Source organism: Oncorhynchus nerka, linkage group LG8 (assembly GCF_034236695.1).
Source record: "Oncorhynchus nerka isolate Pitt River linkage group LG8, Oner_Uvic_2.0, whole genome shotgun sequence".
In the NCBI taxonomy this organism is placed as follows: domain Eukaryota; kingdom Metazoa; phylum Chordata; class Actinopteri; order Salmoniformes; family Salmonidae; genus Oncorhynchus; species Oncorhynchus nerka.
In genome coordinates this window covers 68,126,719-68,145,377 of record NC_088403.1, presented here as the reverse complement: position 1 = coordinate 68,145,377, position 18,659 = coordinate 68,126,719, and the positions used below count along the sequence as shown (strand labels likewise).

Below are 18,659 nucleotides of genomic sequence, written 5' to 3'. Positions count from 1 at the left end.
ATGTTGAGGGAAGGTTAGGGTTGAGGGAAGGTTAGATGTTGAGGGAAGGTTAGGGTTGGATGTTGAGGGAAGGTTAGTTTTAGATGTTGAGGGAAGGTTCGTTTTAGATGTTGAGGGAAGGTTAGTTTTAGATGTTGAGGGAAGGTTAGATGTTGAGGGAAGGTTAGATTTAGATGTTGAGGGAAGGTTAGATTTAGATGTTGAGTGAAGGTTAGATGTTGAGTGAAGGTTAGGGTTGAGGGAAGGTTAGGGTTGAGGGAAGGTTAGGGTTGGATGTTGAAGGAAGGTTAGGGTTGGGGAAGGTTAGTTTTAGATGTTGAGGGAAGGTTAGGGTTGGATGTTGAGGGAAGGTTAGGGTTGAGGGAAGATTAGGGGACGGTTAGTTTTAGATGTTGAGGGACGGTTAGTTTTAGATGTTGAGGGACGGTTAGTTTTAGATGTTGAGGGAAGGTTAGGGTTGAGGGAAGGTTAGTTTTAGATGTTCAGGGAAGGTTAGGGTTGAGGGAAGGTTAGGGATGAGGGAAGGTTAGTTTTAGATGTTCAGGGAAGGTTAGGGTTACAGTATTTGATACTATACTACTGATGTATTTTGACTTGTTACACACTACCACACACTCTACCACACACTCTACCGCACACTCTACCGCACACACTACCACACACACTACCACACACTCTACCGCACACACTACCGCACACACTACCACACACACTACCACTACCACACACACTACCACTACCACACACACTACCACTACCCCAGTCAGAATTTGTCTCAGTGAATCCCTTTGGTTGTTGAGGGAAGATGAATCTGAACATGATGTATTTATGTAGACTCCTTTCGATCTCTACCTGTGTGTGTTTGTGGTTAAACGTTTTACCTACCTGGGGTTCAAATACTTTCTAAAAGTCGTTTGAAATTATTTGAGCGTTTGCTTCAGTCTGCCTCGAATGCCAGATGGCCAGGGTTTGTACTTTTGGGACTTTTCTATTTATTTATTTATTTTAATGTCGAGAAGCTCAATCAAGCCTAGATACTTTTTCTGAAATTATGTCGAATAGTATTTGAACCCGGGCCTACTACCTGTACTCACACTGAGTGCACAAAACATTAAGAACACCTGCTCTTTCCATGACATAGACTGACCAGGTGAATCCAGGTGAAAACTATGATCCCTTATTGATGTTACCTGTTGAATCCACTTCAATCAGTGTAGAGGAAGGGGAGGAGACGGGTTAAAGAAGGATGTTTAAGCCCTGAGACAATGGCGACATGGGTTGTGTCTGTGTGCCATTCAGAGGGTGAAAGGTCAAGACAAAATATTGAAGTGCTTTTGAACAGGGTATGATAGTACGTTCCAGGCGCACCGGTTTGTGTCAATGTAACAGTATAACTTTAGTCCGTCCCCTCACCCATACCCGGGCTCGAACCAGGGACCCTTTGCACACATCAACAACAGACACCCTCGAAGCATCGTTACCCATCACTACACAAAAGCTGCGGCCCTTGCAGAGCAAAGGGGGAATAACTACTTCAAGGTCTCAGAGCGAGTGACGTCACCGATTTGAAACGCTATTAGCGCGCACCACCGCTAACTAGCTAGCTATTTCACATCGGTTACATCAAGAACTGTAAGGCTGCTAGGTTTTTCAGTTTCCCATATGTATCAAGAATGGTCCGACACCCAAAGGAGTCAACATTAGGAAGGTGTTCTTAATATTTAGTATGCTCAGTACTCAACATTAGGAAGGTGTTCTTAATATTTAGTATGCTAGGTACTCAACATTAGGACGGTGTTCTTAATATTTAGTATGCTAGGTACTCAACATTAGGACGGTGTTCTTAATATTTAGTATGCTAGGTACTCAACATTAGGACGGTGTTCTTAATATTTAGTATGCTAGGTACTCAACATTAGGAAGGTGTTCTTAATATTTTGTATGCTCAGTAGTCCACATTAGGAAGGTGTTCTTAATATTTTGTATACTCAGTGTATTTTATGTGTTCTATTCATATGAAGGGGAGATATGGTATTTGTCCCAAACAGCACCCTTATTTATTTAACCAGGCAAGTCAGTTCAGAACAAATTCTTATTTTCAATGACGGCCTAGGAACAGTGGGTTAACTGCCTGTTCAGGGGAGAACAACAGATTTGTAACTTGTCAGCTCGGGGGTTTGAACTTGCTTGAGTCCAACGCTCTAACCACTAGGCTACCTTGCCGCCCCAACCCTATTCCCTATATAGTGCACTAACTACTAGAGTACCATTTGAGACGGCTACCATTACGTTGATTCTAACAACATGATCAGGGTACTTGGTTTGCCTCTTGGTTTTATGTTGAAACGTTAACAGTTTTTATTTATTCATAATGACATTGTTACTGGGATACCGACTCGTTTTTTTCTCATCTTGATTTTGTTTTGTTGACAGCGGAGTGGAATGTATATATGTGTACAGAGGAGGAATCGTGTTTCATGATGACGTTTACATTTATTAATATGTCGATATTTTACTGTGTATCTGTCCCAAATGGCGCTCTTATTCCCAATTTAGTGCACTACTTTTAAAGGGAATGGGATGCCATTTTGGACGTATTGTGTGTATCTCTGACTGTGAACTACAACTGTGTGTGTTTTCTAAATGCTGCTGGGGACTACTGCATTATGTGGAAGTAAAATATTTTAAATCTGGTATTTATTTTGTGTGAGGAGTATGTGAAATGAGGGCATATATTTTATATTTTCCTAAAAAAAAAAGGGATAAAACATGTTTTTTTTTTTTTTTTGCATTTAGAGATTTGATCTACATCCGGTAGGAAAACCCTGGTCCCGGAGTGCCTCAGCCATTTCGTGTTTTAACGGACCTGTACAACCAGGTGTGTCGAGTTTAGACAATCACCGAACTGATCAATTAGCTCAGTTGGTCAGGTGTGTTGGAACATAATACCTGCAGTACCTGCAGCTCTACAGGGAAAGAGTTGCCTGACCCCGGTCGTACAGAGTAGTGAGGAGGAGCCGCACGGACCCTTCGTGTCCGGAAGTCATTGTAGCCAACGGCGCTCTGTAGAGTTGATGTTTTCTCGTGTGAATGAACTCGTGACATTACTTGATTACTCATTATATTAATAAAGTGCTGATTTTAATCAACCAATACGATAGTCATTTGATTTTAAAATAAATAAATAAATAATAATAATTAAAAAGAGGTTGGTGGGGATAGGCTTCCAAGATCAGTCAAACGTCCAGCTATAACCCCATCGCTAATGACGCCGGTGGATCTCAAAACTGACCTTGGATCTGCGTTTAAGTAGCAACGCCGCCAGTCATAACTATTCAAGGATCTTTACAGCTAGTTACCCGATTTGAGCAACACTTCATTTTAATGGGTCTTTTATTATAGTGTAATTACACAAGTATTGTAGTTAATTGTAATAACTAATCTTTTTTTTATCGGTAATAACATGTAACTGGTGGTAATTGCCGTTTTTTAATTAAGCCAGGTTGTAATCGCTTGTGGAGAGATGCGCTGGGTGTCTGAGATTTAAAGTTTTTGGAGGCTATAATTTACCTACCTGTGAATGAACACTCTTCCAAACCTCCACTCAATGTTGTTGCCAGGGGTCAACTTGGTTTACAAAAGCAGATGTACAGAGCTCTCTATTTTTACATATTTCTGATACTGAATGTTGTCAGATCTTCAACCAAATCCTAATATTAGATAAAGGGAACCTGAATGAACAAATAACACAACAATAACATAATTATTTAATGAACAAAGTTATGCAACACCCAAATGCCCCTGGGTGAAAAAGTAATTTCCCCGTTTACACTCAGTAACTGGTTATGCCACCTTTTCCTCCAACCAACCACTTCCTGTAGATGATCAGTCCACCTTTAGCTGCAATGACTCCAACCAACCACTTCCTGTAGTTGATCAGTCCACCTTTAGCTGCAATGACTCCAACCAACCACTTCCTGTAGTTGATCAGTCCACCTTTAGCTGAACAAATAACTCCAACCAACCACTTCCTGTAGTTGATCAGTCCACCTTTAGCTGCAATGACTCCAACCAACCACTTCCTGTAGTTGATCAGTCCACCTTTAGCTGCAATGACTCCAACCATCCACTTCCTGTAGATGATCAGTCCACCTTTAGCTGCAATGACTCCAACCAACCACTTCCTGTAGTTGATCAGTCCACCTTTAGCTGCAATGACTCCAACCAACCACTTCCTGTAGTTGATCAGTCCACCTTTAGCTGCAATGACTCCACCAACCACTTCCACCTTTAGCTGCAATGACTCCAACCAACCACTTCCTGTAGTTGATCAGTCCACCTTTAGCTGCAATGACTCAACCAACCAAGTTGATCAGTCCACCTTTAGCTGCAATGACTCCAACCATCCACTTCCTGTAGTTGATCAGTCCACCTTTAGCTGCAATGACTCCAACCAACCACTTCCTGTAGTTGATCAGTCCACCTTTAGCTGCAATGACTCCAACCAACCACTTCCTGAAGATGATCAGTCCACCTTTAGCTGCAATGACTCCCACCAACCACTTCCTGAAGTTTTCTTCTGTTCAAGCCATTATTTTGTTGATTTACTTTGGTCTTTTGCGTTGTAGTCCTGTTGCATCACCTAACTTCTGTTGAGCTTCAATTGGCGGACAGATAAGATAGCCTTACGTTCTTCTGCAAAATGTCTTGATAAACTGATTATAGCAAGCTGTCCAGGCCCTGAGGCAGCAAAGCAGCCCCAAACCATGATGCTCCCTCCACCATACTTTACAATTGGGATGAGGTTTTGATGTTGGTGTGCTGTGCATTTTTCTCTCCACACATAGTGTTGTGTGTTCCTTCCAAACAACTCAACTGTAGTTTCATCTGTCCACAGAATAGTTTGCCAGTAGAGCTGTGGAACATCCAGGTGCTCTTTTGCAAACTTCAGACGTGCAGCAATGTTTTTTTTCAGGCAGCAGTGGCTTCTTCTGTGGTGTCCTCCCATGAACACCATTCTTGTTTAGTGTTCAGAAGGCTTCAAATGTACGGTGAATAATAAAGTAAGATTTAAGATTAACCATAGATTATGTAATAGTTTAGAGGCAAGCAACACTGATACATGCATGAGAGCACCAGCTGTTCCGGAAGACTGTGTGATCACGGTCTCCGCAGCTGATGTAAGACCTTTAAACAGGTCAACATTCACAAGGCCGCAGGGCCAGACGGATTACCAGGGCGTGTACTGCGAGCATGCGCTGACCAAATGGTAAGTGTCTTTCTTCACTGACATTTTCAACCAGTCCCTGTCTGAGTCTGTAATACCAACATGTATCAAGCAGACCACCATAGTCCCTGTGCCCCAAAACACTAAGGTAACCTGCCTAAATGACTACCAACCCGTAGCACTCACGTCTGTAGCAATGAAGTGCCTTCAAAGGCTGGTCATGGCTCACATCAACACCATCATCCCAGAAACCCTAGACCCACTCCAATTTGCATACCGCCCCAACAGATCCACAGATGATGCAATCTCTTGCACTCCACAGTGCCCTTTCCCACCTGGACAAAAGGAACAGCTACGTGAGAATGCTATTCATTGACTCCAGCTCAGCATTCAACACCATAGAGCCCTCAAAGCTCATCACTAAGCTAAGGACCCTGGCACTAAACTGGATCCTGAACTTCCTGGCGGGCCGCCCCCAGGTGGTAAAGGTAGGTAACAACACATCTGCCCTGCTGATCCTCAACACGGGGGCCCCTCAGGGGTGCGTGCTCAGTCCCCTCCTGTACTCCCTGTTCACTCATGACTGTACGGCCAGGCACGACTCCAACACCATCATTAATATGCCGATGACACAACAGCGGTAGGCCTCTTCACCGACAACGACGAGACATCCTATGGGGAGGAGGTCAGAGACCTGGCCGTGTGGTGCCAGGACAACAACCTCTCCCTCAATGTGATCAGGACAGAGGAGATGATTGTGGACTACAGGAAAAGGAGGACCGAGCACGCCCCCATTCTCATCAACGGGACTGTAGTGGAGCAGGTTGAGAGCTTCAAGTTCCTTGGCATCCACATCACCAACAAACTAACATTGTCCAAACACACCAAGACAGTCGTGAAGAGGGCACGACAAAACCTATTTCCCCTCAGGAGACTGAAAAGTTTGGCATGGGTCCTCAGATCCTCAAAAGGTTCTACAGCTGCACCATCGAGAGCATCCTAACCGGTTGCATCACTGCCTGGTATGGCAACTGCTTTGCCTCCAACCGCAAGGCACTACAGAGGGTAATGCAAACGGCCCAGTACATCCCGGGGCCAGGCTTCCAGCCGTCCTGGACCTCTATACCAAGTGGTGTCAGAGGAAGGCCCTAAAAATTGTTAAAGACCCCAGCCACCCCAGTCATACACTGTTCTCTCTGCTACCGCATGGCAAGCGGTACCCTGAGCACCAAGTCTAGGTCCAAGGGGCTTCTAAACAGCTTCTACCCCCACAAGCCATAAGACTCCTGAACAACTAATCAAATTGCTACCCAGACTATTTGCATTGCCCCCCCCCCCCCCCCTTCACACCACTGCTACTCTCTGTTGTCATCTAATCACTTTAGTATCTTTACCTACATGTACTTTACATACATACATGTACATACTACCACAAATAACCAATGCACATTGACTCTGTACCGTAATACCCTGTATATAGCCTCCACATTGACTCTGTACCGTAATACCCTGTATATAGCCTCCACATTGACTCTGTACCGTAATACCCTGTATATAACCTCCACATTGACTCTGTACCGGTACCCCCTGTATATAGCCTCCACATTGACTCTGTACCGGTACCCCCTGTATATAGCCTCCACATTGACTCTGTACCGGTACCCCCTGTATATAACCTCCACATTGACTCTGTACCGGTACCCCCTGTATATAGCCTCCACATTGACTCTGTACCGGTACCCCCTGTATATAGCCTCCACATTGACTCTGTACTGTAACACCCTGTATATAGCCTCCACATTGACTCTGTACCGTAATACCCTGTATATAACCTCCACATTGACTCTGTACCGGTACCCCCTGTATATAACCTCCACATTGACTCTGTACCGGTACCCCCTGTATATAACCTCCACATTGACTCTGTACCGGTACCCCCTGTATATAGCCTCCACATTGACTCTGTACCGGTACCCCCTGTATATAGCCTCCACACTGACTCTGTACTGGTACCCCCTGTATATAGCCTCCACATTGACTCTGTACCGGTACCCCCTGTATATAGCCTCCACATTGACTCTGTACCGTAATACCCTGTATATAGCCTCCACATTGACTCTGTACCGGTACCCCCTGTATATAGCCTCTCTATTGTTATTTACTGCTGCTATTTAATTACTTGTTACTTTTATCTCTTATTCTTATCTCTATTTTTGTAAACTGCATTGTTTGTTAGGGGCTCGTAAGTAAGCATTCCACTGTAATGTCTACTACACCTGTTGTATTCAGCATTTCACTGTAATGTCTACTACACCTGTTGTATTCAGCATTTCACTGTAAGGTCTACTACACCTGTTGTATTCAGCATTTCACTGTGAGGTCTACTACACCTGTTGTATTCAGCATTTCACTGTAAGGTCTACTACACCTGTTGTATTCAGCATTTCAATTCAATTCAATTCAAGGGCTTTATTGGCATGGGAAACATGTGTTAACATTGCCAAAGCAAGTGAGGTAGACAACATACAAAGTGAATATATAAAGTGAAAAACAACAAAAATTAACAGTAAACATTACACATACAGAAGTTTCAAAACAGTAAAGACATTACAAATGTCATATTATATATATATATACAATGTACAAATAGTTAAAGGACACAAGATAAAATGAATAAGCATAAATATGGGTTGTACTTACAATGGTGTTTGTTCTTCACTGGTTGCCCTTTTCTCGTGGCAACAGGTCACAAATCTTGCTGCTGTGATGTCACACTGTGGAATTTCACCCAAAAAATATGGGAGTTTTTCAAAATTGGATTTGTTTTAAAATTCTTTGTGGATCTGTGTAATCTGAGGGAAATATGTATCTCTAATATGGTCATACATTGGGCAGGAGGTTAGGAAGTACAGCTCAGTTTCCACCTCGTTTTGTGGGCAGTGAGCACATAGCCTGTCTTCTCTTGAGAGCTATATCTGCCTACGGCGGCCTTTCTCAATAGCAAGGCTATGCTCACTGAGTCTGTACATAGTCAAAGCTTTCCTTAATTTTGGGTCAGTCACAGTGGTCAGGTATTCTGCCACTGTGTACTCTCTGTGTAGGGCCAAATAGCATTCTAATTTGCTCTGTTTTTTTGTTAATTCTTTCCAATGTGTTAAGTAATTATCTTTTTGTTTTCTCATGATTTGGTTGGGTCTAATTGTGCTGTTGTCCTGAGGCTCTGTAGGGTGTGTTTGTGTTTGTGAACAGAGCCCCAGGACCAGCTTGCTTAGGGGACTCTTCTCCAGGTTCATCTCTCTGTAGGTGATGGCTTTGTTATGGAAGGTTTTGAATCGCTTCCTTTTAGGTGGTTGTAGAATTTAACGGCTCTTTTCTGGATTTTGATAATTAGTGGGTATCGGCCTAATTCTGCTCTGCATTATTTGGTGTTTTACGTTGTACACGGAGGATATTTTTGCAGAATTCTGCGTGCAGAGTCTCAATTTGGTGTTTGTCCCATTTTGTGAAGTCTTGGTTGGTGAGCGGACCCCAGACCTCACAACCATAAAGGGCAATGGGCTCTATGACTGATTCAAGTATTTTTAGCCAAATCCTAATTGGTATGTTGAAATTTATGTTTCTTTTGATGGCATAGAATGTCTCTCAGATCGTTCACAGCTTTGTGGAAGTTACCTGTGGCGCTGATGTTTAGGCCAAGGTATGTATAGTTTTTTGTGTGCTCTAGGGCAACAGTGTCTAGATGGAATTTGTATTTGTTATTTATTTGTTATAGAACCAAAAAGATTGGAGAAGTGGTTTATCCATACATCTCCATTTTGGATAGATAATTCTTCGTGTTGTTGTTTGTTTAGTGTTTTCCCAGAAGTGGTTAGAGTCTATGGATTCTTCAATTACATTGAGCTGATTTCTGACATGCTGTTCCTTCTTTTTCCGTAGTGTATTTCTGTATTGTTTTAGTGATTCACCATAGTGAAGGCGTAGACTCAGGTTTTCCGGGTCTCTATGTTTTTGGTTGGACAGGTTTCTCAATTTCTTTCTTAGATTTTTGCATTCTTCATCAAACCATTTGTCATTATTGTTCATTTTCTTCGGTTTTCTATTTGAGATTTTTAGATTTGATAGGGAAGCTGAGAGGTCAAATATACTGTTAAGATTTTCTGCTGCCAGGTTTACACCTTCACTATTACAGTGGAACGTTTTACCCAGGAAATTGTCTAAAAGGGATTGAATTTGTTGTTGCCTAATTGTTTTTTGGTAGGTTTCCAAACTGCATTCCTTCCATCTATAGCATTTCTTAATGTTACTCAGTTCCTTTGGCTTTGATGCCTCATGATTGAGTATTGCTCTGTTTAAGTAGACTGTGATTTTGCTGTGGTCTGATAGGGGTGTCAGTGGGCTGACTGTGAACGCTCATTTCACTGTAAGGTCTACTACACCTGTTGTATTCAGCATTTCACTGTAAGGTCTACTACACCTGTTGTATTCAGCATTTCACTGTAAGGTCTACTACACCTGTTGTATTCAGCATTTCACTGTAAGGTCTACTACACCTGTTGTATTCAGCATTTCACTGTAAGGTCTACTACACCTGTTGTATTCAGCATTTCACTGTAAGGTCTACTACACCTGTTGTATTCAGCATTTCACTGTAAGGTCTACTACACCTGTTGTATTCAGCAGGTCTGTTGTATTCAGCATTTCACACCTACACCTGTTGTATTCAGCATTTCACTGTAAGGTCTACTACACCTGTTGTATTCAGCATTTCACTGTAAGGTCTACTACACCTGTTGTATTCAGCATTTCACTGTAAGGTCTACACCTGTTGTATTCGGCGGATGTGACTAATAAAATTTGATTTGATTTCTAACCAATGAATGCAGTTTCTGTGAACTAGAAACTGAATCTATTGAACACTTATTCTGTCATTGTTTACATAGTGAAGTGTTCTGGACTGATGTCAAACTTTATCTTGGCAACAAAATGCAGACAACCATTGAAATATCTAAGTTTTACATATTATTTTACTACACTGATTCCACATTTGTGTAATCTCTCTGGCTGTTCTGTTTTTTGTTTTGCATGTTACTGTTTTTTATTTTTTATTTTTTTGTAAACAGTAACATGCAAAACACAAAAAACAGAACATATATATATATATATATATTAAAAAACGACCTGGTCTGTTTCTCAAGCGTTCCCTGAAATCTCGCGTTGTTACGCCCCGGTGAAGAAACCGTGGTTGTACGTTGAGCTGTAAAATAAGTGGCCGTATGATTCGTGGGTGTGGCAACAACTACGAACCAATCACTAGACGACTTCCGGCTTCCCGATTTATATTGAGGACGACAATTGGTTGAACATCACGTCCATCACTTGCATAACGACTAACGAGTCATGTGACAGAGTGTTGTTGGTTTGCTGGGCTTCCTGGTTTCCGTGATCATGTGAATACTACAGCTAGCCGTCCCGGTCATACACACTACCCCAGTTTGGGCACTCGACACCCCGCTACAGCCTGCGCTGGTTCCCACTAGCTACTCTATGGCGGATGGAGAGCGTAGCCCGTTGCTTTCGGACCAGCACGACGGGACGAATGGTTCCTCGTATGGCTTTTCCCCGAGGCCACAGAGTGAGTAACTATAACAGCTGGCAGTGGCTATGTTACTATAGCTGGCTAGCTAACAACAGTAGCTAACTACCTAGCTAACAACAGTAGCTAACTACCTAGCTAACAACAGTAGCTAACTACCTAGCTAACAACCTAGCTAACAACAGTAGCTAACAACCTAGCTAACAACAGTAGCTAACAACCTAGCTAACAACAGTAGCTAACTACCTAGCTAACAAAAATAGCTAACTACCTAGCTAACAACAGTAGCTAATTAAGGTCAACTAGCTAGCTTAGCTGGATGCACTATAAGCTCTCTAGCTAGCTAGTTTATTAACAACTCGGCTATTTACAGGTTTTCTTTCCCCGTAGCTACTAGCTGGGTGAATAGTAACTAGCTAGTAGAAGAGGGTATCTATCCAGCAATAACAACTGATTTCACTTCCATATTCTATTTCCAGACAGTCATGTGAACTCAGAAGTGAAAGCTTTTGTGTGAACGAATCATTCCTCCTAAAAACCAAAAAAAAGTATTTCCTGTCATTCTATCTCTCAACCCCCATACCCTCTCTCTGCCTTTCTTCCCGTATTCCTCCTCCTTCTCTGCCCGCCCCCAAAAAAAAAATAAATAAATATATATATTACCCACCTCTCTCTCCTCCCATCCTCTGCCCCAGGTTTCCCTCCATTCCTCAGCCCCAGTGCCCCTCCATTCCTCAGCCCCAGTGCCCCCCCTCCAGTCCTGTTCGGTGAAGCCCCGCCTCCCTACTCTCCCCTGGGCAGCCCAGACATTGGCAGCTCCCCCATCATCAGTTGCAGGTAGGTAACCCAGCAACACACACACACACTCTTTCACTGCTAAACATTTAGCAGAAGGCAAATCTGTTGTTTCGTTGTAACATTTTGGACAATAAAGTTGTATTGTATATTTTGTATTACAGGGTGTGTCAGAGTGCCATCAACGTGGAGGGAAAGACACACCAACACGTAGTCAAGTGTGTCATCTGCAATGAGGCTACGGTGAGCAGAATGCACACACACACACACACACTGGAGACTGATGGAAGGATACTATGAATGAGGCTACGGTGAGCAGAATGCAGACACAGTTATATCTACTTACAACACACACACACACACACACACACACACACACACACACACACACACACACACACTGGAGACTGATGGAAGGATACTATTAATTAGTTATCAGAACTAACTCTTATCATCGTCTCTCTCTCCAGCCTATAAAGAATGCTCCTGCAGGGAAGAAGTATGTCCGCTGCCCCTGTAACTGTCTCCTCATCTGTAAAGTCTCCTCCCAGAGGATCGCCTGTCCCCGACTATACTGGTGAGATGGAGATGGGGGACATATAGACAGGGAGAGGGGACATATAGACAGGGAGAGGGGACATATAGACAGGGAGAGGAGACATATAGACAGGGAGAGGGGACATATAGACAGGGAGAGGGGACATATAGACAGGGAGAGGGGACATATAGACAGGGAGAGGGGACATATAGACAGGGAGAGGGGACATATAGACAGGGAGAGGGGACATATAGACAGGGAGAGGGGACATATAGACAGGGAGAGGGGACATATAGACAGGGAAAGGGGACATATAGACAGGGAAAGGGGACATATAGACAGGTAGAGAGGGGTCATATAGACAGGTAGAGAGGGGACATGTAGAGAGGGGACATATAGACAGGTAGAGAGGGGACATATAGACAGGTAGAGAGAGAGAGAGGACATATAGACAGGTAGAGGGGGAGAGGGGACATATAGACAGGTAGAGGGGGAGAGGGGACATATAGACAGGTAGAGGGAGAGGGGACATATAGACAGGTAGAGGGAGAGGTGACATATAGACAGGTAGAGGGAGAGGGGACATATAGACAGGGAGAGGGGACATATAGACAGGAAAGGGACATATAGACAGGGAAAGGGGACATATAGACAGGTAGAGAGGGGTCATATAGACAGGTAGAGAGGGGACATGTAGAGAGGGGACATATAGACAGGTAGAGAGGGGACATATAGACAGGTAGAGAGGGAGAGAGGACATATAGACAGGTAGAGGGGGAGAGGGGACATATAGACAGGTAGAGGGGAGAGGGGACATATAGACAGGTAGAGGGAGAGGGGACATATAGACAGGTAGAGGGAGAGGTGACATATAGACAGGTAGAGGGAGAGGGGACATATAGACAGGTAGAGGGAGAGGGGACATATAGACAGGTAGAGGGAGAGGGGACATATAGACAGGTAGAGGGAGAGGGGACATATAGACAGGTAGAGGGAGAGGGGACATATAGACAGGTAGAGGGAGAGGGGACATATAGACAGGTAGAGAGGGAGAGAGGACATATAGACAGGTAGAGGGGGAGAGAGGACATATAGACAGGTAGAGGGGGAGAGGGGACATATAGACAGGTAGAGGGAGAGGGGACATATAGACAGGTAGAGGGAGAGGGGACATATAGACAGGTAGAGGGAGAGGGGACATATAGACAGGTAGAGGGAGAGGGGACATATAGACAGGTAGAGGGAGAGGGGACATATAGACAGGTAGAGGGGGAGAGGGGACATATAGACAGGTAGAGGGGAGAGGGGACATATAGACAGGTAGAGGGGGAGAGGGGACATATAGACAGGTAGAGGGGGAGAGGGGACATATAGACAGGTAGAGGGGGAGAGGGGACATATAGACAGGTAGAGGGAGAGAGGGGACATATAGACAGGTAGAGGGGAGAGGGGACATATAGACAGGTAGAGGGGAGAGGGGACATATAGACAGGTAGAGGGGAGAGGGGACATATAGACAGGTAGAGAGAGAGGGGACATATAGACAGGTAGAGAGAGAGGGGACAGATAGACAGGTAGAGGGGGAGAGGGGACATATAGACAGGTAGAGGGAGAGAGGGGACATATAGACAGGTAGAGGGAGAGAGGGGACATATAGACAGGTAGAGGGAGAGAGGGGACATATAGACAGGTAGAGGGAGAGAGGGGACATATAGACAGGTAGAGGGAGAGAGGGGACATATAGACAGGTAGAGGGAGAGAGGGGACATATAGACAGGTAGAGGGAGAGAGGGGACATATAGACAGGTAGAGGGAGAGAGGGGACATATAGACAGGTAGAGAGAGAGGGGACATATAGACAGGTAGAGAGAGAGGGGACAGATAGACAGGTAGAGGGGGAGAGGGGACAGATAGACAGGTAGAGAGAGAGGGGACAGATAGACAGGTAGAGAGAGAGGGGACATATAGACAGGTAGAGAGAGAGGGAGAGAGGGGACATATAGACAGGTAGAGGGAGAGAGGGGACATATAGACAGGTAGAGGGAGAGGGGACATATAGACAGGTAGAGGGAGAGGGGACATATAGACAGGCAGAGAGAGAGCGCACCGAGGTAGAGAGAGAGGAAGTGGAAGGTGACGGGCTGGAGAGAGAGAGAGAAAGGACAATGTTTGGTAGGGAGAATGGGAGAGGGAGAATATTAGAAAGATCTAGGCTAGAGTCCATTCTGTTTGGTGTGTCAGGGGTTAAGGATTGTAACTGATCCTGTGTGTGTGTGTGTGTGTGTGTGTGTGTGTGTGTGTGTGCTCGCCTGTGTTCCAGTAAGCGTGTCATGAACTTGGGTCTGGTGCCTGCTGCAGGATCGGGTTCAGGCAGTCCAGAACCTCAACAACTCGCTGGCGTCAGAGTGGTCTGTGGACACTGCAGAAACACATTCCTGGTAGGATCGTGTGTCTGAGGGAAGGGGGGGGGGGGGGGTAGTAAGTGTAAACTAACAGTAGTGTATTGTGTGTGTTTGTCAGTGGACTGATTTCTCAGACAGAACGTTAGCCAGATGCCCCCATTGCAGAAAAGTGTGAGTCTGTATACCATCTCACATCAGCTTATTCCTTATCATCAATCATCAACTCTGTTCCTGTACTGACTTCCTGTTTTATCTCTGTTGCAGCTCTTCTGTTGGCCGGCGGTACCCCAGGAGGCGGGGCTTGTGGTGTTTCCTGTTGTTTTTGGTTTTCTCTGGCGGCACGGCAGGACTAGTGGTGAGTTTAGTTTCTGAAGATACTATCTGTTTCAGTCCCTCTAAGTGGGGACACAGATCTATGCCTAGTACTCTAACCTCTCTGTTTCTCCCTCTAGGTGGGGTGGAAGCCAGATGGTGTGTGTTTCTCCCTCTGTGGGGTGTGTAAGCATCTGTGGGCCAGTGGGAACATGGAAGCCAGATGGAACTATGCCTAGTACTCTAACTGTTTCTCCCTCTGTTTCTGCCCTCTAAGTGGGGACATGGAAGCCAGATGGAACTATGCCTAGTACTCTAACCTCTCTGTTTCTCCCTCTAGGTGGGGACATGGAAGCCAGATGGAACTACGCCTAGTACTCTAACCTCTCTGTTTTTCTCCCTCTTTCTCTGTTTCCCCCTCTAGGTGGGAACGTGTAAATCAGCCTTGCTCAACAGAGGGATCTATGCCTCCTGGGTCTTCCTGATTCTCCTGGCTGTACTGAGCATGTGCAGAATGATCTACTGGGGCTGTCTGAAGATCAGCGAACCTATACAGAACATCACATAGAGGAGAGAGGAGGCCATACAGAACATCACATAGAGGAGGCCATACAGAACATCAGAGAGGAGAGAGGAGGCCATACAGAACATCACATAGAGGAGGCCATACAGAACATCACATAGAGGAGAGAGGAGGCCATACAGAACATCACATAGAGGAGGCCATACAGAACATCACATAGAGGAGCCCATACAGAACATCACATAGAGGAGAGAGGAGGCCATACAGAACATCACATAGAGGAGAGAGGAGCCCATACAGAACATCACATAGAGGAGGCCATACAGAACATCACATAGAGGAGAGAGGAGGCCATACAGAACATCACATAGAGGAGGCCATACAGAACATCACATAGAGGAGGCCATACAGAACATCACATAGAGGAGGCCATACAGAACATCACATAGAGGAGAGAGGAGCCCATACAGAACATCACATAGAGGAGGCCATACAGAACATCACATAGAGGAGAGAGGAGGCCATACAGAACATCACATAGAGGAGGCCATACAGAACATCACATAGAGGAGGCCATACAGAACATCACATAGAGGAGGCCATACAGAACATCACATAGAGGAGAGAGGAGGCCATACAGAACATCACATAGAGGAGAGAGGAGGCCATACAGAACATCACATAGAGGAGCCCATACAGAACATCACATAGAGGAGAGAGGAGCCCATACAGAACATCACATAGAGGAGGCCATACAGAACATCACATAGAGGGGAGAGGAGGCCATACAGAACATCACATAGAGGAGAGAGGAGGCCATACAGAACATCACATAGAGGAGAGAGGAGGCCATACAGAACATCACATAGAGGAGAGAGGAGGCCATACAGAGGAGAGAGGAGGCCCATACAGAACATCACATAGAGGAGCAGAACATCACAGAACATCACATAGAGGAGAGAGGAGGCCATACAGAACATCACATAGAGGAGGCCATACAGAACATCACATAGAGGAGGCCATACAGAACATCACATAGAGGAGGCCATACAGAACATCACATAGAGGAGGCCATACAGAACATCACATAGAGGAGGCCATACAGAACATCACATAGAGGAGGCCATACAGAACATCACATAGAGGAGAGAGGAGCCCATACAGAACATCACATAGAGGAGGCCATACAGAACATCACATAGAGGAGGCCATACAGAACATCACATAGAGGAGGCCATACAGAACATCACATAGAGGAGAGAGGAGCCCATACAGAACATCACATAGAGGAGAGAGGAGGCCATACAGAACATCACATAGAGGAGCCCATACAGAACATCACATAGAGGAGGCCATACAGAACATCAGAGAGGAGAGAGGAGGCCATACCCATATAAATGGGGGAGGGGTTCCTCAATGCTGGAAGAGGGACCCCGAGTTAAAACGTTAGGGAACCCCTGACATGGAGAGGAACAGAGATGCACTGAGGGAGATATGGTATAGGAAGGAGTGTGAGAACAAACATTAACATGACCAAGTCAAACTACATCCAACCAGATCAAACTAGATCCAGCCAGATCAAACTAGATCAAACTAGATCCAACCAGATCAAACTAGATCCAACCAGATCAAACTAGATCAAACTAGATCCAACCAGATCAAACTAGATCCAGCCAGATCAAACTAGATCAAACCAGATCAAACCAGATCAAAGCAGATCAGTCCTGTTAGGACTAATAGTCCCCTACTGGACTGGCTGTTAGTACTAATAGTCCCCTACTGGACTGGGAGGACTAATAGTCCCCTACTGGACTGGGAGGACTAATAGTCCCCTACTGGACTGGCTGTTAGGACTAATAGTCCCCTACTGGACTGGCTGTTAGGACTAATAGTCCCCTACTGGACTGGCTGTTAGGACTAATAGTCCCCTACTGGACTGGGAGGACTAATAGTCCCCTACTGGACTGGGAGGACTAATAGTCCCCTACTGGACTGGGAGGACTAATAGTCCCCTACTGGACTAATAGTCCCCTACTGGACTGGGAGGACTAATAGTCCCCTACTGGACTGGGAGGACTAATAGTCCCCTACTGGACTGGGAGGGAACCTGGAGAAGCCTGCACTCGCCATCACACCAATCAATCTCCGGTCGATCAAAAACCAATAAATATCACCAGGTCTGTAGCACTCAGTGATTTATTTTACTGTAAAAACTAACACACACTGTTTCTACAGTAAAATAAATCACTGAGTGCTACAGACCTGGTGATATTTATTTCGTTTTTGATCGACCGGTGATTGATAGGTGATTTTATATATATATATATATATATTTCACTCTCTGCAGTCATTGGCATTGTTTTGTGATTTATTTTTAAATGGTTGGTTTGTTTTCTATTATAGAGTTGTCTCCTGTTGTCTGTCACACTCTCTGGTTAATTGTTGTAATATCTAACTAAGAGGAGTCCCAAATGCCTCCCTGTTTCCTACTGCTATTGACCTGAGCCCTATTGGCCATAGTGCCCTGCTTTTGACCAGGGCTTTATGGGCCATTGTGCCCTTCTTTTTAAGTAGTGCCCTATGAAGGGGACAGAGTGCCCTTCTTTTAAGTAGTGCCCTATGAAGGGGACAGAGTGCCCTGCTTTTAAGTAGTGCCCTATGAAGGGGATAGAGTGCCCTGCTTTTAAGTAGTCTAACTGTAACGTGTTGCTTTTGCACCCATGAAGGGGATAATGATTTAGATCTGGGGGACAAGGGCCCTGCTTTTAAGTAGTGCGACTTGCTGGTGCCCTGAAGTAGTGCCCTAGAAGGGGCAGAGTGCCATTTGGGACAAGAGCTACCTGTCAATGATACAGCTGAATGATGATAATAATAACAAGTCCTGTTGTGCTGATATTCTGAGTAATGTTGTGAGACTAAAATACTTTTAACAAAACCTGTGTGTGTGTAATGAACAATAATGTGTGTTGTGTGTATTGTGTGTGTGTTGTGAGACTAAAATACTTTTAACAAAACCTGTGTGTGTGTGTGTGTGTGTGTGTGAGAGAGAGAGAGAGAGAGAAATATGCATAGGCAGAGTGGGAGAATAGTACACTGTTTGAAGTGTAAGCCGTTGGAGGGTTTTAGGTGGTTAGACTATGCCTGATTTAAATGTTTCAATGAGAATTTTAGGACCCCTTTTAGGTATCAAAAAGTTATATAAAAAAATGTATTTGATCAAATACTGAATTTGGCCTTTAAACCTTTACTACTGTAGGCCAGAGAAATGC

The 18,659-nt window shown here is 44.6% G+C and overlaps 1 protein-coding gene and 1 long non-coding RNA gene across 4 annotated transcripts in view; both read left to right on the top strand.

Moving 5' to 3' along the window:
- Nucleotides 1-2,694, top strand: part of LOC115125482 (uncharacterized) — a 2,880-nt gene extending 186 nt beyond the window's left edge. Inside the window, exons 2-3 of one of the 2 annotated variants that reach the window (XR_010464606.1) lie at nt 31-508; nt 550-2,694. This is a non-coding gene — a long non-coding RNA (uncharacterized LOC115125482). Of the gene's footprint in view, nt 509-549 lie in introns of both variants that reach the window. The other variant, XR_010464605.1, reaches the window with a different exon arrangement.
- A 7,931-nt stretch (nt 2,695-10,625) lies between these two features.
- On the top strand, nt 10,626-16,779 carry LOC135559494 (type I phosphatidylinositol 4,5-bisphosphate 4-phosphatase-B-like). Of its 2 annotated transcripts, none has more exons than XM_065022003.1 (9): nt 10,626-10,859; nt 11,516-11,657; nt 11,780-11,858; nt 12,086-12,192; nt 14,474-14,591; nt 14,674-14,726; nt 14,820-14,910; nt 15,292-15,504; nt 16,742-16,779. In XM_065022003.1, exons 1-8 carry the CDS (start codon nt 10,772-10,774, stop codon nt 15,433-15,435), a joined length of 822 nt encoding a protein of 273 aa, XP_064878075.1. In that variant the 5' UTR covers nt 10,626-10,771; the 3' UTR covers nt 15,436-15,504; nt 16,742-16,779. The 2 variants fall into 2 exon arrangements, with proteins under 2 accessions (XP_064878075.1, XP_064878076.1); XM_065022004.1 differs by lacking the exon at nt 16,742-16,779 and adding an exon at nt 16,055-16,250 and having other exon boundaries at nt 15,292-15,877.
- The last annotated feature ends 1,880 nt before the right edge of the window (nt 16,780-18,659 follow it).

Coding starts and splice junctions, on each gene's coding strand:
- LOC135559494 (XM_065022003.1), top strand. CDS start 10,772: ATGGCGGATGGAGAGCGTAGCCCGTTGCTTTCGGACCAGCACGACGGG. Junction 14,592..14,673: donor ACTGCAGAAACACATTCCTG/GTAGGATCGTGT, acceptor TGTGTTTGTCAG/TGGACTGATTTCTCAGACAG. Junction 14,727..14,819: donor TGCCCCCATTGCAGAAAAGT/GTGAGTCTGTAT, acceptor TCTCTGTTGCAG/CTCTTCTGTTGGCCGGCGGT.